This window comes from Acipenser ruthenus, chromosome 26, assembly GCF_902713425.1.
Source record: "Acipenser ruthenus chromosome 26, fAciRut3.2 maternal haplotype, whole genome shotgun sequence".
Taxonomy (NCBI): Eukaryota; Metazoa; Chordata; class Actinopteri; order Acipenseriformes; family Acipenseridae; genus Acipenser; species Acipenser ruthenus.
In genome coordinates this window covers 20,002,997-20,029,973 of record NC_081214.1, presented here as the reverse complement: position 1 = coordinate 20,029,973, position 26,977 = coordinate 20,002,997, and the positions used below count along the sequence as shown (strand labels likewise).

General features: G+C 41.7%; 1 protein-coding gene across 1 annotated transcript in view; it reads left to right on the top strand.

Annotated features, from left to right (window-relative positions):
* Positions 1-26,977, top strand: part of LOC117430494 (fibronectin type-III domain-containing protein 3A-like) — a 27,944-nt gene continuing 967 nt past the window's right edge. The window contains exons 1-25 of the mRNA XM_034050562.3: positions 1-230; positions 9,316-9,445; positions 13,577-13,652; positions 14,661-14,737; positions 15,591-15,816; positions 16,033-16,311; positions 16,681-16,739; positions 17,160-17,317; positions 17,400-17,459; positions 18,090-18,228; positions 18,482-18,535; positions 18,848-18,969; positions 19,385-19,559; positions 19,657-19,743; positions 20,188-20,326; positions 20,868-20,936; positions 21,460-21,578; positions 22,194-22,299; positions 23,277-23,452; positions 23,892-24,005; positions 24,114-24,263; positions 24,579-24,862; positions 25,374-25,586; positions 26,068-26,234; positions 26,910-26,977. The exon at positions 26,910-26,977 is cut by the window's right edge and continues 54 nt beyond it. Of these exons, the coding sequence (XP_033906453.3) occupies positions 9,335-9,445; positions 13,577-13,652; positions 14,661-14,737; positions 15,591-15,816; positions 16,033-16,311; positions 16,681-16,739; positions 17,160-17,317; positions 17,400-17,459; positions 18,090-18,228; positions 18,482-18,535; positions 18,848-18,969; positions 19,385-19,559; positions 19,657-19,743; positions 20,188-20,326; positions 20,868-20,936; positions 21,460-21,578; positions 22,194-22,299; positions 23,277-23,452; positions 23,892-24,005; positions 24,114-24,263; positions 24,579-24,862; positions 25,374-25,586; positions 26,068-26,234; positions 26,910-26,977 (3,228 nt within the window). The 5' untranslated portion in view covers positions 1-230; positions 9,316-9,334. The remainder of the gene's footprint in view (positions 231-9,315; positions 9,446-13,576; positions 13,653-14,660; positions 14,738-15,590; positions 15,817-16,032; positions 16,312-16,680; positions 16,740-17,159; positions 17,318-17,399; positions 17,460-18,089; positions 18,229-18,481; positions 18,536-18,847; positions 18,970-19,384; positions 19,560-19,656; positions 19,744-20,187; positions 20,327-20,867; positions 20,937-21,459; positions 21,579-22,193; positions 22,300-23,276; positions 23,453-23,891; positions 24,006-24,113; positions 24,264-24,578; positions 24,863-25,373; positions 25,587-26,067; positions 26,235-26,909) is intronic.

The window sequence follows — 26,977 nt, the reverse complement described above, 5'->3', positions numbered from 1 at the left end:
GGTGTCATACCTCCATGCTTACATTCCATGATGGCGCTGTCTGGCTGGAGCGGATTTCTCTGACTTTCAGTGCAGCCCAGAATCGGGGGAGGAACGGCAGTGGAGAAGATTGGACAAAAGGATAAAAAAGCAGCACCCTTAGACCTAATCCAGCCATTAAAAATCACACGAAAGCTTTGTTTGGCAACACTTCAGTCGTCGGTACCAGTGCTCCAGCTTCATATACTGCGGTAATTTGCTTTATGTCAGTTTTCAGTGTGTGTGCTGCGTTTGATCCATTGGGGAAAACGCACGGATAGAATTGCCAGCACCTCTTGCTGGCGAAAAGTTGCGTTTTTGTCTTCCAGACTTTTCGCTCCCTCTCTCTCTGTGTTTTTATATTTATTTGTAGAAATGCAGTATTTCGACTTTAATGTTGCTGTAGACCACCCTTTGAAAAAAACAAAAATGTGTTTGTTTTTTCATTTGTATCTGATTATTATTTACAGCAACAGCAGCCAGACAGGACGGCACTGCTTTTTCTGTGATGTTGATGGGGTAGGGTACTTGCACTTTCCTGCATAGATAACTTTTTTTTTTTTTTGCTTAACATTTTTATCTAGACGTCAATTTTTATATAAGGATGGGCTGCAGATTTGAATAAAATAAGAACTCTTTTTGGTTAATATTATAATTGTTTATTACTTCAGTCATGCGTTATCATAATAGAAAAACAAGTAGTTTTGTTAACACAAAAACAACGTTGACGTATTGCTGAAAACATCATTTTATATTGTTTAAATGTAAAGTCTAAAGTCAATTATATTTCACGTTTTACAAGTCAATATTTTATTTTTTTATTTTTTTTTATTGCACAACTCTGCAGTTTCCAAGTAATAAAGCTGAATACTGACATCGTTTTAAGAAGTAAGACATTATATCAATTCTACTTAAAGTTCCAGCTTCATGCTCTATTTTGCGTAAAGGTGTTTTGTAATAGTTTCAGTATGGTCGGAGAATGCCACGTATACTTTCACTGACAGTACTAACGGTTCACAGTAGTCTTTTGCAGCGTGTGGGAAATCACATTCTTAAATCTACAGAATAAACTCGAATGCACTTTTCTTTGTGTGTTTTATATTTTATTTTATTTATTTGATAGATTACATATTGTCACATGTTAAAAATATAAGCAGTCAACTTTATCTCTTATGCGTTCTATATCCTTTTTGCGTTAGCAATGACTCACCCTCTGTGTACAGTAACACGTTGCGAACGTTTTTGGGATGTCGGCTCTTTGATCTGGGCGCCCGGGTATGATAATTACATACAATGGTTGGGGCAGGCATGCTTACTGTATAGGCCACATATCTATATTGGTATTATGACTTAGGTCTTAATTACACTTGTCTCGTGGCCAAATATTACCCCTAACGTGACTGCATATTATCACAAACACTTTTTTTGTTGTTTTTTTTCTGTTATTTAGCATTTATTTGATAAACCAATAATATTTTATAATGGTACTGTCGTTTATTTAATATGCTTTATTTGCTTCAATGTACATATTGGAATGCCCCAAATTCTCTTGCAGTCTAGCACTGATAGGCAGTGAATGCATACAATGTGCATAAAATGATGTGAAGACGCCCATTTAAAAAATCTTTTTAAATAGTTTTGTAGGTTACCCAGGTTGTGACATGCACGCAGTTAGGTGACTTGGTGCATTTGTTTTGTCATGCCTTGCCTGTAAGGCACTGAAGATGATGGTGGTGTCAGGGCAGTAGCTGGAGGCAATCTAAGACTACACTGAGTGAATGGGATGCATTCCTGAAGGAATTAGGAATTTGTTCTTGGTTCACATTGCAGGACCTGGGTGGATTATAAGAGCGTGCCTGAGGCCCCTCAAGGCAAAAATCTTAAATTATGAGAAAACGCAGAGGCGCGGTAATCTATTACATGGAAAACATTTGCTATATATAAATAGTGCTATGACCTTGAGCGATGCAGACATGGTAGTTACTGTTGATTTTTTTAAAATAAATGTGTACCACTTATTCATGGTTTTGCAATATATATTACATCTTAAATCTAAGTGCGGTTTTTGGCTGGTTTAAAAAAACATAATTTGGCAATTTATTGGTGGGACATTGCAAAAAAAAAAAAATCTGCCTCCGCTGCCCTTGATTAACCTCCCCAGCTAAGTCAGAGATGCGAGGAAAAGTTAAACACACATTCCAGCCCATCGGCACCTCATTCCTCTCCCACCAAATCATAACTTAACATACAGTTTGTTTCCATGCAAATTTACAATGTTACCCCCAGGGTACAAAGTGCCATACTAAGCCAGTTGCAAGGGGTCGTTCATTCCAATACCTGGGCCTCTGCACTGACCGATATACAAAGCAGCTTTAAACCTGTGTTTATGGCCACAGTCGTAGGATGCACTTTTGCTGTCTTCATCAGCATTTCTGCTAAAAAAACATTGTTGGCCTTATTAAACTTTAGTGCTATAGTTTGTAATAGAAGTTCCTAATGTTCTCTTCATTGCATCACAAGGATGACTGACTGAATCAGACAATTGTGTGGGAATCAGGAGATGTGTGTGACTTGACTGCAAACATTTAAATACGTGCCGGTTATTGGAGACTCCGATTCGTGTAACATCAGAAGTGGCACATAGGGAATCGGACACTGAGTTTTTTTTGTTCCTAGTGCCTATTCAATGGCATGGTGCAGAAACACTTTTTGTTTCCACACGAAAAAGAGATTGCTTCATCGGTGCTCATGCACCAAAATTACAGCTGTCGGGGGATAAACAAGCATTTTCATAACAAATCGGTACAAATTCTTAAGTTAATTCTTAAGTCAAGGTTCTGCCTGTAGAAAAAAAGTGCCGGAACTGTGTACCGGCTCGACTACCCCACTGGTCACAGAGGTGACAAGCTGACTGCAGAGTTAGAGGGTTTACAGACAAAGAACTCTGAGATATTCTAATCATCCCTACAGTCTGAGCCGACGAGGTTGAAAGCAGGAATTCCTTGACAGGGTTTAAATCTCTTGAAAGGGAAGCAATGCTTCTCTATTCAGGATGAATAGTATTGCTGGCCTGCGCTGCTGTGAAAGTAATGGACTTTGTCAGGATTGGATCACATTCCGCACATCCCTTGAAGTAGACAGTTCCTTGGGAGAAGTTGGCTTGCATATTGTATCCCATTGCCTTAAGTGAGGGCCATTTGAGACTAAATGTGAGAAAGAAGTGAAACAAGGGTAGAGAGACTATCTGTGTGCCAAGAAAATATCTCTACCTCTCGTACACAGGTAACCTTGCAGCAGGTGACTGTAAAAACGGAGCTGTGGGTGTATACTTTTGAGTGCTGCTGTATGTTCTCTTGTTAAAACTGCCATTCCTATTGCTGCTGATGACTCCGTAGTAGCCTTCCGTCTGAGTTGTATAGAAACAAGGTCACCCGAGTTCTGATCCTGCTCTGAGCTGGGATAACTAGCACTACTTTAGCATGGTGAGCGAGTGTGTGTGCGGTTACAGTGACTGTGTTTCCTTTTGTCTGCTTTTCGAAAGGGAGTATTTCTGGCTTCTCCCACACCCTGTGTGTTTTTTTTAAAAATAAACCTGCTCTTTTAGTAGCTGTTGACACATTTGTCTTTGTTTTGAAACTGTCCATTAGTTATGCCGGTTCATGTTGCAATCCTAATAAAGGGTTGTGTTTCCAGGCCTACGCGGAACACTTGGTACTCATATCCTTTCTGTATTTCCCTTCTTGCAAATAAAGCTCTGGTTTATTTAATATACAGTAGTAGGGGATATAGTGAGGTGAGCTGCTTTAGCACAGTGGACATCAATCTGCGACTGATAATCGGGAATCACCTACTTGAATTCAGGAAGGGCAAACTGTACTCTGTTCCAAGAAACAAAGAAACTTGCTGCTTGCATAACAAGATTTGCTACATAAGGATAATTCCAGCTGAAGTGAACCAAGGGTTTGGGTCACCCATTACAAATTCAATTTTAAATTTTGTTTAAGTCTCTAAGCTTTAAAAGGATACTAATGTATTTGTCTTGCTACTACTTGAATCTTACACCTTGATAAGTTATAATATATTGTTTTGGTATTACACTGGCAGAATTCCCATCAGGAAGCATTACTCTCCAAACCCCTGACCTGTAGCTTCCTAAACTGTGATCTGTGCTATACCTCCTCCTCCTTCTCAGTCATACCCCCTGCTCTTCACTGCTCTTAAGAACGCAGCTATAGTAAACTGAGAGAATTGCCCTTAGGCCTTGCTCCCACCAGCTAGACCCTTTCTTCCTGCTAGGAAATTGTTCGAACCCAGCTGGCTATGTGGCTAGTTAAGACGCCCTGTAATCCAAAGACAGGACAATAGGACACCCACCCAAAACCTATTTAAGTAATGGCATACTCTCTCTGCTATCCAGACCATTATCCAGCTTTACAACTTGCTCATTGACGCAAGGTCGATATTCCTGTGATTGGTGAATCGTATCCTGAATTTACATAAGGCAGACACCAGACATGCTGAGTTTATTGCTCTCAGCTTCCCAGTACATGTGGCATGTGTGTGTGTATCCTATTTAGAGTCCTGCAGTGTTTAACTAATACCTGCGAGATAGAACGTTGAAAGGTGCTTCAGCTGGCAGAATGAACGGAATGCTCTGGTGCTTTATAAACTGGATGGATGGAATTGTATTGTATTTCATGTTGCAGCTGTTCCAGTAATACTTAATATACTTATGGTGCCATTCATTTTTTTCTTTTTTTTATTGAACAGAATATCCTAATGTGAGAGAATAAAAAAGTACCTTGTGGATATTCAAGATTATGTACATATAGTAAATGACAAACCCAACTTGCTCAGTAGTGTCAGAAAAGAAATGTGCTTGAAAAAGGCACTGCTCAAGCGCTACTTTTCCACCTACTGTGTTCAAGCAAGGAATAGCAAGGCCCTGACTGCACAGCAGCTAGAAGATACTGTATATAATTGTTTCATTGCTTTTCACGCTTTTTATAGGTGGATATAATCGATTTTTAAGATTAAAACCACAAGTTGGCTTTAGTGAATTACTGGTGAAATCAAATCTCCCTGCAGTAAATGAATACAAGACAGCACTTGTATTAAGCCTATCGGATCAGTTTAAAAACCATACTGCTATTTTTGTCCTGTTATTTTTAAATGTCTGTGTAATGTATTTTGCTGAATGTTTTGTAGTAAAAGTCATATGGGACTTAGATATGTGATTTAACAAATCCTTCACATGCTCTGATTATTCAGTCAAACTTGGTTAAGAAAAGGAGGGATAAACCATCCACAAATTCTTTGCAGAGTTGTCTTCCGATTTTTAGCATTGTCTGTTTTCACACCAGTACAGCAGGGACCCTCATATGGATATACAGACCCTGAATGGCTATATTCATAATAATTAAAAATATAGTCTTGTATTACTTTGCAGCGGGGTTGTTGAATGAATGAGAAGCATTATACAGGCGTCTCCTACCAAACCAAGAATTCATCTGTGGAACCGTTCATGCGAAGAGTGATTATGTCTGTTAGCTGGCTATTGCCAGTGGATACATTGGCTGGAGAACTTTTTCTGTGCAATCCCGGAATAACTGCGTATTGATGTACAGCTGCTGACAGATGTTTTCCAAATTGTGGAATGTATTCTGAAGCGAGGTGTGCATGGATCTTGGTGTGAAGGAAAGTTAAATCCTGCTTATGGCCGGAAATGGAGATGACATTTTTCTGCCATCTGATTAGACTTTAACTTCAATGAATATACTCTGCAAGGAAGTTTAAACTGTCTGAAGTTCCATGAAAACAGGGAGAAAAATGCATGGATGATTTTTTTTTTTTAAAAACTAATGCACCCATCGCCTGAAGAAACAGTTCTGGGTGCTACCCTGACAGTTGTTTGGAGACGTGAGGACTTTCAGTCAAGTGATCTGTGATCTTGGAGATGCTGTGTCCTGTACCTGTACAAAACTGGTTTAGTTTATAGTGGCTTCCTGATCCAGGAGAAGTTTGTTGGCAGGTGTCCGTTTTGTGTAGGAACACAACTTGCAGATACAGTGCAGTGAGCTGTTCTGTGTTCCTAGACAAATGCCCACTTGAACATACATCCTGTTTACCGACTAGCGTGTTGACTGTGGGTGGATGGAGAAGGCAGCTTTATTAAAACCAGATGGAGAGAATGCTTACAGCTGTGATGAAAGTTTGTGATGGTGATGAAAGTTTTTTTTTGGCTCTGAGTGCTATGTGCGTGTGTGCTGCTTGCTTTACAAGTGAAGTGCATTTGTGTAAGCGTTGCATATTCAGTAACATCTGGACAGATCATTTTGCACGTGGAAGTGTGTTGTGCTCCAGGGTTTGTCTGTATGCATGTGTGTGCTGTACTCATGTTGCTGTTGGTGTACCTGTTGTGTGTTTTGTGGATGGAGGGGTGGGAATAGTTACTGTAGCTCAATCTGTCAGGGCACAGCTGCCTGCTTTTTTGGCACAGTCTGTGGCAGCAAAGCCAGGAAGTCACAGCTGTATGATGAGATGTTATAGCTGAGCTCAACACAAAGCGGGGCCTGTTCCCAGGAATCTCAGTAGAGATTCAGTATAGTACCCCGTTTCCACTGTCGTCCCCGCCCCTAAAAAGGGTGTCTCCACTGCTGGCCTTATCGGCCCTGGCTGGCCACGGACGATTATTCTGGCCTGGTTTGCTATGTCATACCTGATGTAGCCAGGTCTGGCCTCAAAGGAATATGTCATCCCGTAGCAGGAAGGCGTGTGCTGGACAAGAAGCCGACAGGGGAACAGAGCTACACATTTTTCAAGCTTTTTTCCACAAATTATCGTCGCTGTCTTCAGATTCACTTCCAATGTGTCTTCTTTTAGAGGGTTTTTGAGCTCTTGAGAAGGCTGTCTAAAATCGTATGTAGAGTGAAAATAAAAATAGCAACGAATGTTCTTTCAACTGGAATCAAAAAAGAAATCTGTTATTCAGAGTATAAGCACTGTATCTAAAACCTGGTATGCAAAACACCTAGGTGTAGGCTAGCTAGTTACTGTATACAGTAGATGTTACTTATTTGACTAAGAAAACTGAACACCCATAGTCTTTCATTTAGTTGTGAATTATTAGCAAAGTGATCTATTTTAATTCATGTGATAGGGACTCAAAGTTATTCTTGATCAAGTCTGTTTGCGTAGAAGTTTCACAGGAATGTAGTTATCAGGTACAGATGTGGAACGCAGTGAACTACAGTAACACCACAAGTCTTTGTAGCCTGCTAATTGTGGGTGTCCTATTCCTTAAGTCTATGCGTCAGTACCTATAAATACCTGCATGCTTTACCCTCAGAAGATAGCATCATGGGATATCCCTTTCATATTTTTACACATACTTTGTTCTAGACAAGTAGTACCTGTGGTTATTAAAAGCCGATGTGCTGGGAATTGTTGCCGGTGACATTGTTATTGTTATCATTGTCTCTAAGGTTTCAAAATCCATTTGGATATCTTTAATTTGACTGAAACACTTTCAGAACAAAAAGTAAACCATGCGCTTTCATAAAGTATTATTGAGTTTCAATTTGGTATTATCAGAGTATCATTTAAATGGGTAAGAATGTTCTCTTGCCTCGTGGCTCTTTTCAGCTCAAGCGGACCATTTTCTAAGGTGCTTCCTCCTAACTTAACACTGACAGGACGCTTGAATTTGAAATTTTACAGGAGGTCCCGAAGTTCTGTAAAATAAATCCTGAGTAAGTTATCTGGGATAAAAAGAAATGAACAAAGTTACTGATAGTAAGAATGGAGGCACCCTGTTGGTCTGTCTCTGTCCGTATGTCACACAAAATGTGTACGTGTATCTTGAAGTTTACCGTTACAAGAATATCCTCCTGTGTTTTTTGTTTTTTTTTGTACTACAGCCTAATGCTACACTAGCTCCACAGTGTACTAAGCTGTGGGGCCATTCAAACAAACAGTAATTCATTCCTTGCTGATTATTAATAAGGACAGGGCAGCTCCTGTATTGCAGGACTCGCCCTCAGATTTTTTTAAATTTTTTTTTTTTTTTATGACAAACATCCTGTATCCTGGATAGTCATCTTTGGCTAATGTGGAAATTTTGGCCATATGGAAAACCCACAGAGAACAGAGCAGACTTCAGTGGAGACTGGATTAGTCGGAGGTTCTGTACAATCTAGATCCTGTACTCAAGTACTACTGAGTTTCTTATCAGGCGTTCTCCAACCTCTTTCCCCATTTTAAAACCACTGCAGCAGAAACAGCTGTTGTATTTGCAGAGCCGTGTGCAGAGGTCAGAAACTTGGCAGCCTGGGCAGATGTTGTATGTGTGGTTTGCTTGTTAAAAGCTCTGCGTGGTTTGGTACCAGTTTAAGTTAAGGAGGATGAGGTTTTTCATTTATTGGCTTACAGTATTTAATTTTCATTTAGAAAATCCATTGGACCTCATGTTTCTTGATGTCTATTTATCATCGCATGTATTCCTGTATTACAGTAGTGTGATGTGAGAGTAATTTTCAACTTTTATTGTAGATATTGAGGCATGTAGTGTTAGCACAAAAACTAAAATTAAAAAAAAAAAATGATATAATTTTATTTATATATATATATATATATAAAATTATATCATTTTTTTTTTTTAATGTACAAAGCCCTTGAAACAATTTGTCTCTCTTGGTCATACACCACAAGGAGAAAACCGTTTTGTCTTTGTGAACTTCAGGCACGATCTGCACAGCTCTTCACCGAACTGTTTTATCAAGCACATGTGGTTTATATGTCATCCACGACAAATAGAGGAAACGTCGCCCCAGAATTTGGTCCCTGGAATGATCCACATACTAAATACTGTAGACTTGAAGACAGATGATATCCCCTTAGGGAAGAGTCTGGCGCCTGCTGGGTTGAAAGGTGTCCATTAATCTTCAGCAGAGGTGTAAAACACATGTGAAGGCAACTGTTTTTTGGTGGTATCTGTCTAAACCAATCAGTGCAGTTTAGGTTGTTTTCTAGGAAATCAGGACTTGAAGTTTTACTTTTCCAAGAAAACTCAGCGCAGTGTCTATTTTATTATACATGACTGCTTTTAGTAGAAATCTAATGTGCATCCACAGTCTCATTTACAAAAAAAAATGTTTAGATATAAACTGCCAACGTTACTTAATGTTTGTTAGACCTTGCAGACTTGTGCTCCCCCAGGCACTGGAAGCAGTGGTTCGAGCAGGCAGATGAATGGTAAGACATGGAAACTGACTGTGTTTGTCTCTCTCTTATTTGTAGGGGGCGGTGCTGTCAATGAATGAACATTCCAGTCATGATGGCTGAGCAGCCTCCTTCCCTGGAAGCTACAGCTCTGTTGAATGAAGTGTCTCTGCTACCTCACATGCTCAATGGGGACAGCGTACAGCAGGTGAGCAGGAGGCTGGGGCGGGGGGCAGGTTTTTCCATTGCTTGGAGAGTTCATTTTCATAATGCCTTATGAATATATTTCAGTACCTGTATTGTCACTCTAAACAATTGCTATTGAGATTTAACTGTGATCACAATTCGCCATGATTAGTCTCCGTGAATCACTTCAGGGTACGGCGGTAAACTGCCAAACAAGCAGGGGCTGCTGTTTTGAATGCCTCCTTGTTTCTTCTTCAAACAGAATAACTTGCTTTACAGTACTGTGTACTGCAGTGGGTTTGAACCCTTGCTGTGTTGTGGCCCTTCTTCTTCCATTGAATTTGATGAATGTATTGCGTCATGAAAGGTGTTATATTCCACAACACAAGATCATGGCTAAAGTCTTTCTTTCTTTAAAAAAAAAAAAAAAGAAACTATAAATAAATAGAAAGGAAAAGTCCTGACATTCAAAAACCAATTTAACTGATGACAGCACAATAGTTCATAAACATTAAGCTTTTTAAATACTGGTGCTCTGGGGATTACTGTGGCACATTTCAACCTTACACTTACAATAAATCATGTACATTTTAAAATAGCAGTTTCCTGGTCTACTATGAGTTAAGACACACCTGAGCTTGTTACTTATACGCTGTGGCTAATCAAGCTCACAGTAGAACCTGGTATGTGTACAGTATTTTGTATAGCCATTGTTTTTCTTTTTTAATAAATGGGATTTCACTTTTCTAAAACCAGATGTAGACCAACTGCTCGCTTGGGCCGTGCTACTCCAGTTGGGAAGGAACTGAGGCTGATTTAGTGCTCTGGGACTGCTCTCTCGCCTCTGCTTCCACTAAAGTGTTCATTGTCTGCATTCCTGACAGCTTTCCAGAATGCCAGCAACACTTCCAGTAAAATGAGAGGGAAGGGGGGTGGGGGAAGAAGAAAGGACTGGATGTGTAAACTTCCGGGGGAAAGAGAGAGATGAGATGTCCATGGCAGCTGTGTTGACCTATTAAACCCGCTGGCCCTTGTCTTGCTCCCCCCCCCATCCCCCTGGCGAGTTCTGTCCGCCCTGTTGCGTGTTCCTGCCTGCGCTCTGCTGTCTTAAAACAAAACAACTAGCTCTAGGTTTCTCCTCTCTTGTTTTTCTAACTGTGCAGCCGCTTGTAGCTCCAGGGCCCCTCAAGGGAAACTGATTTTTACTGCATTGAAAAAATGTTAAATGACACTTGCGTGTAGGTGAACACTTTAAACTATCTATCCCCTGCAAAAAAAGTAAATAAAAATAAACCCCCATTAACACAGCTGTACCCCACCACATGTTATAAATAAAACATCATCTTCCAGTATTCTGTATAAATAATATAAAGCTGCCAAACTTTTTGTTGGTGGCGTGGAGGGGGGTAACTGCCTGGCAACCACAGATATTGTTGTTTTGGGGAGGTGAAGAAAATCTGAGTAATGCATGAACACACAAATATTTTAATCAAAAAGCAAGCTAGGATTTTCCACTCTCCCCACCCCCACCTCCTATCCTGTGCTGACTGCGAGTCCCAGCCATTGAGTTTTCTTCTCGTGTTTCCCCCCAACCTCATTCTCCTGGAATTCACTGCATTCCAGCAGCCCTAACCACACAGGCTAGTGCTTCGGAGACACAGCAGGCTTTCAGAGCCCCAGGTTGCCACTCTGTAGAAACAGGGAGCCCCTTCAACAGCAGTTTCTATGAGCTGCTTAATGCAGAGGGCCTGAGATTGTGTGAACCTTCCTGACGGTGATGAGGGTGCATACCTACCACTGTATAATTTAACCATTCTCTTTCCTTTCCTGCTTCAGTGTTCGTCTGGGACTTTTGGAAGCTTAAAGGGTTACAGAACCCCCCTCCAGTGTTTACAAGGAGCGCCTTGGCTTTGCTTGTCCCATGTTGTCTGCTGCAGGTTTTTTTGTTCCTGCAAGAGTGATTCATTTAAATCCGAGCGTTGACGTTGGAGGAGCTAGCAGGTACACCAAGTCGAACGCTCTCAAGTGAAAGTTGAAAATGTTTTTGCTTTACTCACCAGCTGATTTTTATTATGACTCATGACGTGTGAATAGAAATGAAAGCAGTCTGGATTTTGTGGAAGAATATATTGACACGATACATGCAACAGTAGATACAGCAAAGTTATAGTAATGTGTTTAATGTAAACGCAACAGGGTTTTCTCTATCCTTTTAAAATACACCTCAGGAATACATGAATATATCCCACTCCCCCACCTCCACCCCCAAATGTTAATTTATTGTACGGGGCATCTGTTAGCCCTGCTCTGGAGTCTTGGGGTTCTGTGTGTAAAGAAGCAGATCTCACCATTATGGCTGGGCCCTAACTAAACAAAAAGCCCAGAGATTCTCAGCTTCTATGTGGGTTCCCTGGGTTAAATGGAAAACCACGTCAATGCCTTTTGTGCTCATGCTTTTGTGTGTTTATCAGGTTGCCAGGGTGATAACGCACACAGACAGGCTCTGCTTGAGCTAAATTGGATGAGACGGGGATGTACCACTGTTTTAGGAGGGGAGGGGAGCTGAGTTTACCCATGTGGGTTTTATTTAAAGGCTATTTGTACCTCGAAAGCAATCTCTGCTCTTCCTACTAACCCTAATGAGTCAGAAATCCGCTTGTGCTGAAGCAATTGCTTTCAATGGCGTATTCGTTGTCAATTGGCCCAGGGTGGGGGGGGTCAAAAAATGTAGATGAAAACTAGTTGAACCCTGGAATGCTGGAAAAGTAATTTCCCCAAAACTCATGTTTGATTGTAGTGTTATGGTTAGTATACCAGATGTGCAGATGTTTGGGGAGACTTAAATGCCTGCTTTCAGATACAATCCCTGTCAAGCTGACTGCTGCTCTGAAACGCTAGTCCAGTGTGGTGGGGGGGGGGGGGGTGGGTGGTGGGGGGGGGTTGTGCGCTTGCAGAGCACCAGATACAAGCAGCAGCAGGCACTCTAACCCCTTGCTGACTTGCTGACCTGCCCAGACAAATCCCCCCCCCTCTGACTCCAGCTCCCAGGGATGTTCATGGCTGTAAGGGCCAGCTCTCACATTCCACACATGCCTTTCATCTGTTCCTAATTTACTTTCCTGGCATTCCACGCATACTGTGCTCTCGCATTCTCACACTTCTCACAGCTGCATCTCCAAGTCTGTACATACGCTATTTGGCCACCTTTTTATAAAACGCTCACACACAATATTTATTTGATGCTAATGAAAGAGGAGGGACAATGGCACTGCAGGCCCGGAGCCCACAGCTCTGCAAGTCCCTTAATCCTGACATGAACACTTCCCGACAATCAATCTTGGGCTCAAGCAGTCACTTTCTCTGAATCATGTGGTGGTTCTGTAGTGATTCAAATACTGCCCTCCAGAGATGAAATGCCAGTGAATTAGTAAATGCAAGTAAGCCTCCAGTGTGGACACATCCCAGCACAGGCAACACTGAGTAAAGAACACTGCTAAATGTTTTGATTCTGCAAAGTGGCATCATATGATGAGACTACACTCAACATAGAAGGTCTTTCTCAGAATAAGTTTATTTATTTGTTTTACTTTCAAATGTGTGTTCTATGCAAAGGATGATGCCAAGGAGACTTTTACAGTTTTATTTTAGCATTTTAGTTTTCTTTCCTAATTTTTCCTTTTGTGGGTAGTATCTTTAAAAGAAAAGCAGAGTACCGCACCCCTTTCTTGTGCTGTCTCCAGTTCAGTGACTCCGGCCGTGTTTGCGTGTCAAAGCTAGTGTACATTTCTCAGGAAGCAGCAGTGTTTGCCAAACTCAGGTCTGGGTTGATTTAGGGTATGGGTGGGGGTGGGGTGGGGGATGGGTGTAGTCTGCTTTGGCTACATATGGCAGAGTAAATGGATACCCAGTCAGTGTGTGTGTGTGAGAGAGAGGGAGAAAAGTCTGTCTTACACACACTTAACTGGTTTGTAATACTTAAAATAGCACCGGTACCTACAAAGTGAGACCTTTGTTCAGGACTTGACTGGCATTTGATCTTGTGAAGTTGAGAATGGTAAATCCATTTAGTGCCTGTATTAAAGTTAGATGCTTAAGCTAATTAAGCTTAAATTGGTTTCTTTTTTTTTCTTTTTGTTTTAATTTTAATGCGCAGGTAATCCTGGTGCAGGTAAACCCTGGAGAAACATTTACCATTCGGACAGAAGATGGACACATCCAGTGCATTCAAGGTAATGCGGTTTGCCATTGTAATACAGGTTTAGATAACATTGTATTCTGTTCAGCCATGCTAATAAAGGGATCGATTGCCTTCATCTCTTCTGGTGCTGAGGCCTCGGGGAAAGTTACCAGGAGCCAGTCATCTTTGGAATTTTCTGAGCGTTGATGCCTGTTCCATCAGTACAGCAGTCTGTCCACGTTCAGAGTGTGCCTGGCTTGCTCTGTACCTCACCTGCGCACCATGCATTGTTTTTATTTCTGTTACCACCAACATATTTTCTAAGAACATTGGAGTTTGGAAATCAGTACGTCCAGCTAATGATTTAATGAAAAGAAGTTGCCTCGGTTCGTTTAACTGCAGTCGGTTTCAACCATTCTTTGCCAGACCAAAAAAACAAAGCCAAAAAGTTAATCACATAACAGCAGGCCGCTGCACCGTGCTTTAATTACCGTGATGCTTACACTGGAGAGCAGGCCCTCTGGGACGTGCAGATCTGTTTATTGTGTTGCCTTGATGTCTTTTACGCTCATAACTCATTAAACCCTGATGAGACACTGCATACAATAGTGCCACCCACAATAGTGGCCTCTTCCAATTTAGTCAGAAACTCACGTCAGATGTTGAAAGGGACCGTTTTTCTGCTGCTGAATATAAATCTGTTATTTCAATTTTAAAAAAAAATCTTTCACATTTGGTTTTTAATGTACAATGGTGTAATATGTATTGAGATGACAATGCAAGATAATTATAAAACTTAAATAAATAAGACACTAACTTCTTTTCATTTGCTGTGTAAACTTGACATCTTTGAATTGCATTTTTATTTTTATTTGGGGTTATTTTTCTAGGTTTCATTTATTTACTGCTGTTCTAAGAAAAAAAAAAATTTTATTTTCACCTGTCCGCACTATGAAGAAATAAGCTGTAAAATCCTTAAAAAGCTGTTGTTTAGGGCTGGGTAATTTTTATTAATTTGAAATGACAAGTAAGCTAAATACATCTTTCATTTCCTTTGCAGGTCCTGCTCACGTGCCTATGATGTCACCGAATGGCTCAATGCCGCCTATCTTCGTGCCTCCTGGCTACATGTCACAGGTGTGTGCTTAGCGTCACAATGAAGAGGAACCACAGGCTCAGTATCACTCCAGCTGTGCTTTCAGAATATGTTCATGTGATTTTGCAAGCTTTTATACTTACTGTTGCCATACTGCAGCTTGTGCAGAACCAAATAAATACGCTCCTGACATTACTTGCAAATCATATTACAGAGGTTACAAATTATATTACACCGGAAACACAATGCAAATGCCCATTTTCCAAATGATAATTGTGTTATAGCATTTGATTATAATAAATCAAAACATTCTTTAGCATGAGGTACATTCTCGAACTTCCAGTCCACCATTGATGGAGAGAATAGACAGTCGTCACAGTCCTGCGTGGCCCAGTAGGAATGCTTTTCGTCCTGACCCAAAATAAACAAGAGAACCAGCTGAGCGCAGTCTGGAAATCCACCTTGCTGTGACTTCACAGAACACAAAGAGCTCATTTTAATTGCCAGAAACACAACGATGCTTTTGCACTGAATGAGGGAGAAAAAATGTAGAATTCTAATCCACCACTGGTTTGGGCAGCCTGTGGGCATGCTTGTATCTAGGTCAGAGATCATCTTTACCTCCATTCAGTCAGCGCTTACTGGAGAGATGCGGTTTGATGTTTTCTGGCTCAGATACTTACAAACAATGGTTGCTTGGAGCTGGCTTTTTTTTCTGAATTCATAATTTTTGTTATGTTTATATAGGTGCTACACCATAAACATTCATAGTACCATTGTTATTCCCTGAAAAAGGATGGTCGAAAAAAACACACGATCCGCCAAATATTTTCTATGGAAAAACCTGATGGAATATTTTGTGATTCTAAATGTGGTTCCTGTTGCCCCCTGCAGGTGGTTGAAGAGAATGGCGTCCGGAAGGTGGTTGTGTTGCCCCACTCAGCGGAATTCCACCCGTCAATGGCTCCCCCTCCACCCCACGTTCCACACTACATGCACCACCACCCCGCCATGCTGCACCACCACCACCACCACGTCTACCCCCCTGTGCAAGGGAGTGGAGAGCTCCCACCCCACTTCATCCACCAGCACCCCCCACCACACATCTACACAGAGCAGGGTGAGACCTAGCACCAGCATGAGCAGGATTTATCAGATTGTGTTACGATAAGGCAGGATCTCGAATAAGTAGCAGTAGAAATAAAAGATGATAATGATAATGAAAATCATAATGATGATAATTATTGACAATACAGGTAAGAAAGAACAGGCATGTTAAGAACGAACAAATCTAAAAGGGTTTTATTCTTATGGTAACTTGCTTCTCTGTGTGCAGAAGCGCTTGCCCACGGTAGGAACAGTCTGATCCACCGGGACGAAAGGACCATGAAGATGCAGGAGCACCTGCGCAAGAGGCTGAAAGACAGACAGCTGGGGGGGGTCCCCAACAACAAGCTGAACAGCCCGCCCCCATCCCCCCACAGGAGCTACTCCCCTGGGGTGCAGAACGGCTACGGGAAGGGGCACCTGATGTCTGCCATGCCCACGGGACCCATCAAGCCCAAACACGCCGGGAGGATGAGAAGCACCCCCCCTGCCGAGGGCCAGACCGCAGGTGACAGGAGCTGGGACAGGAATCCTTGAGCAGTAGGGTTGGACAGTAAATTAGGAACCCCTTCCATATATATATAATATAACTATCGGAAGGGGTTTGCAAAAAATAAAAATAAAAACATAACCCTTTATCATCAGTGTAAATAAATGCAGCTCCCCCTGGTGTTGAAAATTTAAATTGAGCAGTGGACCTGTGTGTATAGTGATTGTAGGCTGCCTTTTAAAACCATTGATTTACAGGATTAAGTGGGGGGTTGAGAAATTTCAGAATGTAATTAAAAGCTCTCCAGGAGAGGGACACAACTATAACCAGTTCCAGTAATACTGCCTGCTTGTTATATAGCTAAAAATATTTCTCTCATATTCCCAGATTCAGAGACAGACATGAAAAGGATCCTGGAGCTACTGTCCAATGTTGCTAAACCAACAGTGAGTACCGACCTGTGTTTTATTATTAACCACTAAGAGTACAAGTGCAAAGGTTGTTGTCTCACTAGTTGATGCCTGCTAACCTGAAGAAAATGTGTATTGTGGTAGTGTTGGATGCCTTGTTGCAAGAGCATTAATGCAGTTCTGTATAAAAACATTTTTAAAAAGTACACTTGCCAGCATAGCACCTACACTGAAGTAGGTCCAGATTAGTTTATAATGTTTTGTGTTCCCGGATTATCTATCAGCTGGGCTATTCATACCCACTAGATTAGCTGCAAAAACATCTGTCTCTTTCTAGTTTTGAAACAAGACAGATGCGTGAATTGGAATGAGAAGCTATGAGAATGAAGGTGGCTTTTTTTGCAGTCTTTTCTCTCGGTGTATTCTGCCATGGCTGCTGATGTGCCTGTTTCCTAGGTCTCTGAAATCCAGGCCAGGTCGGCTGTGCTCTCCTGGAGTCTCCCCCTGACCCTACAGAACGGTGAGAAGAACGGGGACCACACTGCCCCCTCCCTGTGCTACGAGATCGCTGTCTCCAACAACGGCAGGAACGGTGTCTTCAAATCTGTCTACCTGTGAGTGCTTGTTTTATTCCGTTGTTATAACCGAGTTATTCAAGAGCACGTTCTCCAATAAGTTTCAAATTGTTTCATACAGGGGAGAAGAAACTACCTTCACACTCCCTGATCTGAAGCCAGCCACAGACTACCACGTCAGGTAAGCTCTTTGGAGGTGTGCTAAGGTGAAGGGACAGCACTTGCACAGTACGTCGGCTGTTTTCTTGATTTGTCGCTCGTGCAGGGCCATTTTGGGACAAAACAGAAGTGCCTGAGAAAGTATGTCTCGGATTGCTAAAATCTAGTAGGGAGTTGCCATGTGAAGATAACTTTCACTGCAGTCCATTTTAGTGATGAAAAACTGTGCCCCCTGTGAGTCAAAGTGGATAGCTATAAAATATAATTTCTGTTCCTTTTTTCCCCCCCATTGCTGTTTAGTCCCCAAATGACTAAAAACAATCCAGCATTTGTGTTTCTACAGAGCAGATATTGAATGCTGTTTTTATTTAAGCTTCCTGTATAGCCATGAGTTGTAATTGAGAGATACATGTGTTCTGCCTTATGTCGAGCATGCTGTCTTTGAAGTGAAATTGCATCATAGTAGAGATCCATAACCACGCTTACTAAAATAAGCTATTCAATAAATGGGAACCTGCTTAGCTTGATCACATTGAGACACATTCGCTTCAAGACTTCCTGTGTTTGAGTGCTGCTTTGTTGTGATGTTACCATTGGAATGTGTGACTGCCCTGTTTGTGTGACTGGAGTCCATTTCTTCTCTCTGATGCAGGGTGTCTGTGACGTGCAGCTCAGTCAAAGGTCCCGTTTCAGAAGCAGCCAGCTTTACAACAGAGTGCAGCGAGCCTGACCCCCCTGCTCCTCCCAGACTCCTCAACAGGACCAAGAACTCCATCACCCTGCAGTGGAAGGTATCCGTTAGATCCTACATGAGCCCACGTTCTTGTACGTAATTAGATCATTTTACTAATCTTTCCTTGTGCAAAGAAGGAATCTTTCTAATGTAAATCTAAGAACTAGCTCTGCATGTGTGGAAGGTTGTTGCTGAATAACAAACTACATTAAAATTGCACATTAAGCAGAATAGGGTATGCCTGTGCATGTGTGGTATATATTTGTTTGTGTGAAATTCTGCACCTATCTCTGTGTTCCTGTTTGTTACAGGCGCCAAATGACAATGGCTCTAAAATCGCCAACTTTCTTTTGGAATATGATGAGGTATGTCTGGCCTTTGTTATACCTGAATACACTCCCTAATGCATAACGGGCTTAGAATTAGTCATACGTAGTACCATATTATAGGGCAGCGGTTGAGTTGCTGAAACATGGTTTTGTGTGTGGTCACAAACATTCAAAAACAGATGAAATATCGATTTGGTCGGAGGCCCTCATTCCTCAGTAATGCCTAATGATGATTGATTAGTAGTAATTTCAGGAAGACAATGTGATTATTTATTCTGTCTGTCTGGTTGTCATTTCATTTTTTTTCTTCATTAATTTTTTTTTTTATTTTTATTTATTTTTTACTAGGGCAAACAGAGTGCCTTTAAGGAATGTTACTATGGACATGCGAAACAGTACAAAGTCGTCAGATTGTCCCCTTCCACAAAATATGCCTTTAGAATAGCTGCTGAAAATGATATTGGAATGAGGTATGTATTTGTCTTTAATGGCTGCCCAAGACAAGCCTTCTCATAACTTGTCATTTGATAATGGTAGTGCATTAGTACATGGTAGTACAAGTCCCTGTTCCCTCACAGTCCTGCCACAGATCAGCGCATGGTAAAATAATTGAGTGGAACAACAGCACCACCTGCTGGATAGAAGTTTTTGTGTAGGAAACTGTTATGTTGTTGAAATGACCATGTGACAGGAATTTGAGCAATACAATTCTGATCGTACTTATTAGAGCATGAATAATTCTCACTCAAGTCTCTAGGTTTACTGCTGGCAGTTGTTGGACTTTATACATGCAGCTATGTGGGGTGAACGGTGTGTTAAACAGCAAGGTGATTATCTCATGAAGCAGTCTGGTCCCTAAGCCCCTGTTGTGTGTCTCTTCCTCAGTGCTTTCAGTGAGGCGGTGATATACCACACTGCAGGCAGCTCCCCCCCAGCGCCGGCCCCTCCTCGGCTGGCAGGGGTGGGGGTCACCTGGCTGACCCTGGAGTGGAGCTCACCCAACGGGGCCTCGGGGGAGGAGACCCTCACCTACATCCTGGAGATGGAGGAGGAGAGCTTGGTGAGTGCTCATTCTTAATTTGTGAAACTATGTTTTGTTTCTTTCGAGAAGTCCGACATGCTGTTCTCACTGCTTTCTGTCTTTTTGTTTCTTGCAGGGCTATGGCTTCAAACCAAAACACAATGGGGAGGAACTGTCATGCACTTTAAAGAATCTCCAGAGAAGCACCTCCTACAAGTTTAGGGTAGGTCAGGCTGCACCCACAGCCAATAGGACACTGTGACCTCAAGAGATACATTCTTTAATTCCTGTAGTCTGCAACAAAGAAGCAACATTTATTAGGTTAGGTAATATAAATAAGAATGCTTGCACATTCATTAAAGATATATACTTTTACATGAAAGGCCAACATAGATGTTTCCTCTTGTCTCAAAGCCCCTAACATTGCAGTTTATAGTCACTGAGTAGGGTGCGTTTTGGTATCTTCTGGCTGCTACAGGTTTTCTATCTTTTGTTGTGAAAGTGTGGTGGGTTCTACTTTAAATCTAACATAAAAGATTGATTTATTAAGTTATTAATGACTCTTAAGATGCTGATATCAGGCCGAATTCAGTAAGGAGAACTTTGGTTCTGGGTTTTCTAGATCCAGACCTAGAGTCTCAAAGAGGTAATCTTGACCCCCTCACAGGTCTTCGCCTGCAACACAGAGGGCCGGAGCAGCCCCAGTGAGGTGGTGGAGTACAGCACCAGCCCTGACAAACCAGGGGCCCCGGGTAAGCCCAGCATCAAGGGGAGGAGCCACACACGCTGCATGAAGATTGTCTGGGGTAGGTTCCTGAGTCTTTTATTTGTGAAATACTAAATTGAATTGAGTTGTTGTGGACCTTTTTTTGTTTAGAGGCACTTGAAGCAGCTCCCTGTTTGTATGTCAGTGCTTGCTGCTGCTTTTGCCCATGTCCAGGGCAGTTTTGATGAAAAGTGGGTTGTTGTGTATTCGCATTTACTGATCGCTCACTTGTAACATACTACAGTTCTCTATCTCTTCAGCCTGCCTCTTGCTGCTTCTTCACCCTTCCAGCTGTTACTGCAATCGTATAGTACAGCAATACATCTGTGACTTTTAACTCAATGGAAGCAAAGTGCTCTATATATAATAGCAGTCTTCAAACATGAGCTTCAGTCTTGTGACACCTGCTGGTAAAACACTACAATTTAATTTGCAAAGTAGTTATCTGTGAAATTCCAGTTTGACCAGTTAACCAAACTCCACATCACAGTTAAGAGGCAGGCACAGAAATAACATGTGCATCATCACACACATTTGAAATGAATGAAGCTAACCCTTCTGATCATTTGCTTTTGTTACAGATCCCCCGAAGGACAATGGAGGAGCAGAGGTTACGAAGTATGTTTTAGAAATGTCAGAGAGTTTGAAAGGTAAGAAAGCACTTTTAAATTCAATTTAGCGGTTCAAGGAATCGGAGTAGTTGATTAGCCCAAATCCATGTTTCCTATCGATCAGGAGGAAAAACCTTTAAATACTTCACAGCAGACAGGCATGTGGTTTGTAATCGGGGATATATTGATATTTCCGTGTAATGAAGGTGGCAAATTGAGTAGCTTACACATGAATTTGACATGCTCCTACACATTGAGTGTGTGTGTGTGTGTGTGTGTGTCAGTGTGTATAAGGAAGATAAATCAACTTGCAGATCTATGAACTAATCTAATAAACTAATATATACATGATTGCCATTTTCATTTATTTCATTATAAAACTCTCAAACTACAGACACTAGCCTCTAGTTGTATAAAGGTACTTGGTGCTGATGAGAGATTTCTGCTGCGTTTCTGGCTATGCAATGAAGCGTTGTGCAAGAAGAATGCACTGCAGTTTTGATAAGAGGAGGTGTATTCTGGTCGTGGAGGGTGCTGATTTGTCTTTAATTTATTTTTCCAGGCAGTAAATGGGACATGGCATACAGTGGCTCTGCAAGAGAACACCTTTGTGATAATCTCAGCCCTGGGAGCTGGTACAGGCTGCGGGTTTACTGCATCAGCTGTGGGGGGCAGAGCCAGGTACCTAGAGCAGGGGGTGCTGGAGAAACACAACTGAAATACTGAGGCCCATCACATAGATGCACAGGGGGAAATATTAGAGGTAGCACTTTAGATTGCAGTTAATGCATAACCATATTATAACTGTTCAGCTACCAACTCTTACATGGGAACTACTGGTGGAATAAGTGTGTGATCACGTGGATGTAGTCTGCGCCATGTAATTGCATCAGGTGACAGGATGTTGCGCACCAGACAGTTTCCATGGTTACCCTGTAAGAGTGGGAATCTGTAATTACCCAGGTATTACAGTGTAATTATGTGGCTATTCATACTCGGAATACTCCCCCTTCCCAAAAACCAAATTTGCAGTAATCAAGCGAAACGTTTCTGCAGTACTTTGCTGTAACTGAAAGACAACGAAATATAATGTTAAGTTGAATTAATTACTAAGATCTGTTGAAGCTTGATGGCATTTTGAGTGAGTGTCGGCCTAATTACAACTCGAGCTGTACTGAACCAGTGGATAACTCCGCCGATTTCAACACATTGTTTCCATAGTCACACGTTCTGACAGGCTAAAGATAAGTGGCTGAATTTGCATGCCCTTCATACTCGAGTACATTGTCCCCTCAGGTCTCAGAGGTGCTCTCAGTTCGGACGGCTGCTGTTCCTCCTGGACCGTGCCAACCACCACACTTGGCGGGGAGAGCCAAGCCCCGGGAGATTCCACTACGATGGTGTAAGAATAGCAACACATTTTGTTCATCCAAATCTTCTTACAATTATAGCGTAAAACTTAAACTAAGTGGTTGATTTATTCAACTTGTACCCCATCAAGATAACCCACAGCTAGCGCCATTCACATTTTTTAGGTTAATCCCATGATTGGTGGTTGATGCAATTCAAAGTTATTCCCCTGTGTAGTAAAATGCTCAAATAAAATCCAGGTGTGGCTTATTGGCTTATACCATGGCAGGTCAGATTGAGCCCTGTCAAGATGACAGATGTTTCGGATAGTGCCTTCATCAATGTGGAATCCAATAGAATTGAATTCTGAAACTCAGTTGTGGGAATAAGACATCAATTTCAGAGCAGTTGGAGTGGGAGTACTATTTCTATCCCTTCACTGTCGCCAAATAGAAATTCTGGCGCTTGATTCCTTTTTTAATTAAAAAATTCACTGATGATGAATTAATTTGTACTATTAATACATTATGTTCTAGGGATTCCTTATTTTCTATCTCTATTCCTCCCTTTAAACCTAAATTAAGTTGTTAAGCCTTAACTGAATACCAGATTGTTTAAATTAGCGATGCACTGCTAGAAAATAATGCAGTGGAAATTAATAAACTGAATCAGAGCCAGAACGAAATGCAGGTTCAAATAGAATCGGGTGAGATCAATGCACGTTGTTTTGTTAACTCAATAAAGATACAAGGGTAAAAAGAAACAACTTCCTTTGGTAATTAGTGTTTGATTAAGAAAGACAATCGGCTTAAAATATGATAAAAAATAAAACCAAAAAACTAGAAGCCCTAATTTATGTTGCGTGAGAAAATTGTGCAATACATTTCAGACACATTCATTTGAGTAGTTTGTTTCTCAGTCTAGCATTCTGAACCCTTTTTGCATACATATGCATCGTTTAAATAGAAAATGGGTGTGTTTTTTAAAGGGCTTTTGTGCAGTAGTCCTAACAGCGTGTTTGTCCTGCAGCTGCCCCTGCTATGGACGGGGGCGCTCCAGTTACAGAGTACACCGTGGAGATGTCGGAGGCGGACCAGGGCAGCCGCAGGCAGCTGTACCAGGGCCCCGAGACGGACTGCACTGCCAGCAACCTGCTGCCCGGCCAGACCTACTGCTTCTGGGTGAAAGCTGCCAACCAGGCTGGGGTGAGGAACTCCCTACATTCAGAGACAGAGATCCGAACCCAAATTAAAATGCTAGGATCTAGATTTTATTTATTTATTAATTGCATTATTCCGTCTTGAAGCATAGTTTATATTTAATGTTTATGAAATGTCTACCTATCATTCAGGAAGACATTTTTCAGCTACTGGCTTAAAACACTATTAAAAACATTAGCTGATTCAAAAGGTGGAACCATGTCACACTCTACATGGTGTACACAATAACTGACTTGAATTTTCACCTATAGATTCCAATCTTTTATCGTAGATTCCTGGCCTATGAAACTATTAATTTTTATACGTGTTAAAAAAAAAAAAAAATACCAAGACACATGGTACCTTTTAACATTTTACCTAAATTCACTGGAATGTAAAATCAAATTCCCTTCTAAAAGTGTAAAGCTGGTTGTTTGTTTTTCAGTACGGCCCTTTCTCTGACACTTGGGAGGCCTCCACAGCACCAGGGTCACCTGAACAGTGTGGGGCCCCACAGCTGTCAGTCCGGGCAGCCACGTGTGTGCTAGTGAGCTGGGAGGTAAGAGCTTCTGGTATCTTGAATTGACCAGTCTTGACAAACACAAATGCCCCATCCTGTATACAGCATTCTCACTACTTGCTGTTTGTAACTCCCTGACTGTTTTAGAGTCCCGCCTGTAATGGTGCAGAGGTCAGTGAGTACAGGCTGGAGTGGGGAGGCACGAAGGGCTGCATGCAGCTGGTATACTCTGGACCTGCTCCTTCCTACGAAGTCAAAGGCCTTGTTCCATCAACAGCATACTACTGCAGGGTGCAGGTAGGGATACCAATAGAAGCTGAAGCAGCTGACTTCTTGGCAACACTGTTTTCTGTGGTGGTTAGAGCAGAGCTCCTTGGTTTGTGACCGGAGGGGCTGAGCACTTGACCTCCTCATAGTGGGTTGTGGACAATTCAGATTATGCTTTCCCTTTAAGAACATTGTAATATAACTATCAAAGGTTCCTGGAGTTGCACTACTTTTTTAAAGGAACAGTAATTGGCTGTAACAAGTCCACAGGCATTGCTCGGCTGTGAAACAAAGATTTAGTTGTCGCTGGATGAATAGACTTTGTTTTTATCATTTCTTTTCCAGGCGTTGAATATTGCAGGGGCGGGGCTCTTCGGAGAGGTTGCCATGGTAACAACCCCAGCAGCATTCCCGGCAGCAGTATCAGTTCTAGAAGTCTTGGAGGAAGACTCTCTGCCTGCTCCCCTCCCCTCCCTCTCCACCTGCCTTGCAGTCCAGTGGCAGGAACCCTGTTGCCATGGCGCCGACATCATTGGCTACAATATCGACTTCGGGGAACGGCAGCCCCTGTCTGTGGGGAGGAGCACCAGCTGTGTGCTGGAGAACCTGCAGCCAGACACCACGTACAGGTACTGAGGGGAGACTGGGGCACAGAGCAGGGGAATTGGCTATTAACAATTCAAATTTAAAATTGTCATTTATGTCTTGATATTATGCGCAACTTAGGCAGGTCAAGTTGTTAACAGTACAGTTCAGTTATTCTTGAGACCCTTTTCCATCCAGTTGAAGAAGGACTTGTAGTCTGAAACATCCTCATTCTATTTTATCTTTGTATCCATTATTCACATTTTTGTGTACCTACATTACATTTAATTTTTATTTTGGTGCACAGCAGTTTTTCCTTTTTTAATTTCAAATTTATATATATATACACACACATTTACATTTTATTTCCCTTGAATGTTATTTATAGAATTACTTTTTTACCTAAATTTATGTTTTCACTTTGAATGCAATCACTTGGATCTTATAATATTAACACGCTCCAAGAACAGGAACAGATTTTTTGAGAGATCTAAAATGACTAGAAAATCCTGAAATGAAGCTCAGTGTGTATTATTTTTTTTATCTGTTTCCCAGGATCCGAGTGCAGGCGGTGAATGGGGTGGGTGCAGGACCCTTTAGCCACTCTCTCAAAACCAAAACGAGACCACTACCTCCGGAGCCCCCACATCTGGAATGTGCTGTCTTCGGACACCAGAGCCTTAAACTGAAGTGGGGAGAGGGCCCCAGCAAGCACCAGCTGACCAGCTCAACACAGTACTGCCTACAGATAGAGGACAAGAATGGCAGGTACGGGCCTAAGCAGGGCTGCAGAGAAACGGAGCCTGCGTGGATTCTTGTGGGGTTTTAAAACTGGTCCCTTGGAAATAATTCAGGTTCAATTAAACAATAAGGAATAACACTTAAAAATTGGCTATAGATGGTTTGGAATATTAGTCAGCAGCTGTTTGTTTTCTTTCGTATAGTAGACAGGTTTTCAGTAGCCAGGTTGCTGTAAGGAGGCAACATTCGAATTAAGCATTTCAAACTGGGTAGACAAACGGGGGTAAAATTGCTAGCATGGCAAATCATTGTGAACATAAAATAAAAACACAGTTCAGCTTTTATTTGGTTTGTTTACTTTTGTTTTTGCATTATTGTCTTATTGACCAGAGCCTAGCAATTCTAGCTGAAGCTCTACTGTGTAATCCAAGCCCCTTTTGAAGAAAAGATACCTGGGTGTCTGTAACTAATACAGCTCTAATTGGTGTGGGCCTCTCTCCTCTGGTAGATTTGTCTGCATTTACAGCGGCCCCTGCCACACCTACAAGGTCCAACGGCTTAGCGAGTCCACTGCCTTTCACTTCCGGATCCAAGCACACAACGATGCTGGGGAGGGCCCCTTCTCTCACGTTTACACCTTCACCACCACCAAATCCCCTCCTGCCCAGCTCAAAGGTGAGGGACTGCTTTTTATGTAGAGTACACACAACACTGGTCAGACCCTTTACACAATGATGTGCTGCAACTCAATTATGTGCACACGTAATTCCCTTGTCAAGGGAACCCTGGAATACATGCTACAAGTATTTGATTTCTACTAAGAAATAAAAATCAAAATAAGTATGTGTTGAGAGAACATTATTTAATTGCAGTTTTAATCCATTTGAACCCTTTACGTACCTCTTTATTTTTTAAATACAAAAATTACAAAGTAGTCTGTCCTTAAATGAGGACAAATGGCATTTAGTGGGTTGATATAGGTCCTGAGGTAGAATGTGGTAACCACACTTCCCTGTAATAAATGAAACTTTGAAAATATGATTTAATATAATGATTTATTATAAAGATTATATAAAACTTCCAAGCTGAGAGAACTGTATTCTCAAGAAAACATATTTAGAAAGTTAACAGAGTCATCTTCCGCACCTCCCCCTCTGCTGGCTACACTCCAGATGGCCCCAGATATTAAGCAGGTCCATATCGACAGGCCATTTCCAGGATCTTGTTTTCATCAGCTGCGTCAATCAGGCGTGAGCTCTTTCTCACTGAGCTCATCAACAGTCGCTTGACTTGCATAAATTCCACGGTTTGTTTTTCATGTTCAATTACAATTCATTTTTCTTTTCCTAGCTCCCAAAGTTCAGCAGCGTGAGGATAACCTCTGTGAGGTCTCCTGGGAGCCCCTTCAGCCAATGAGA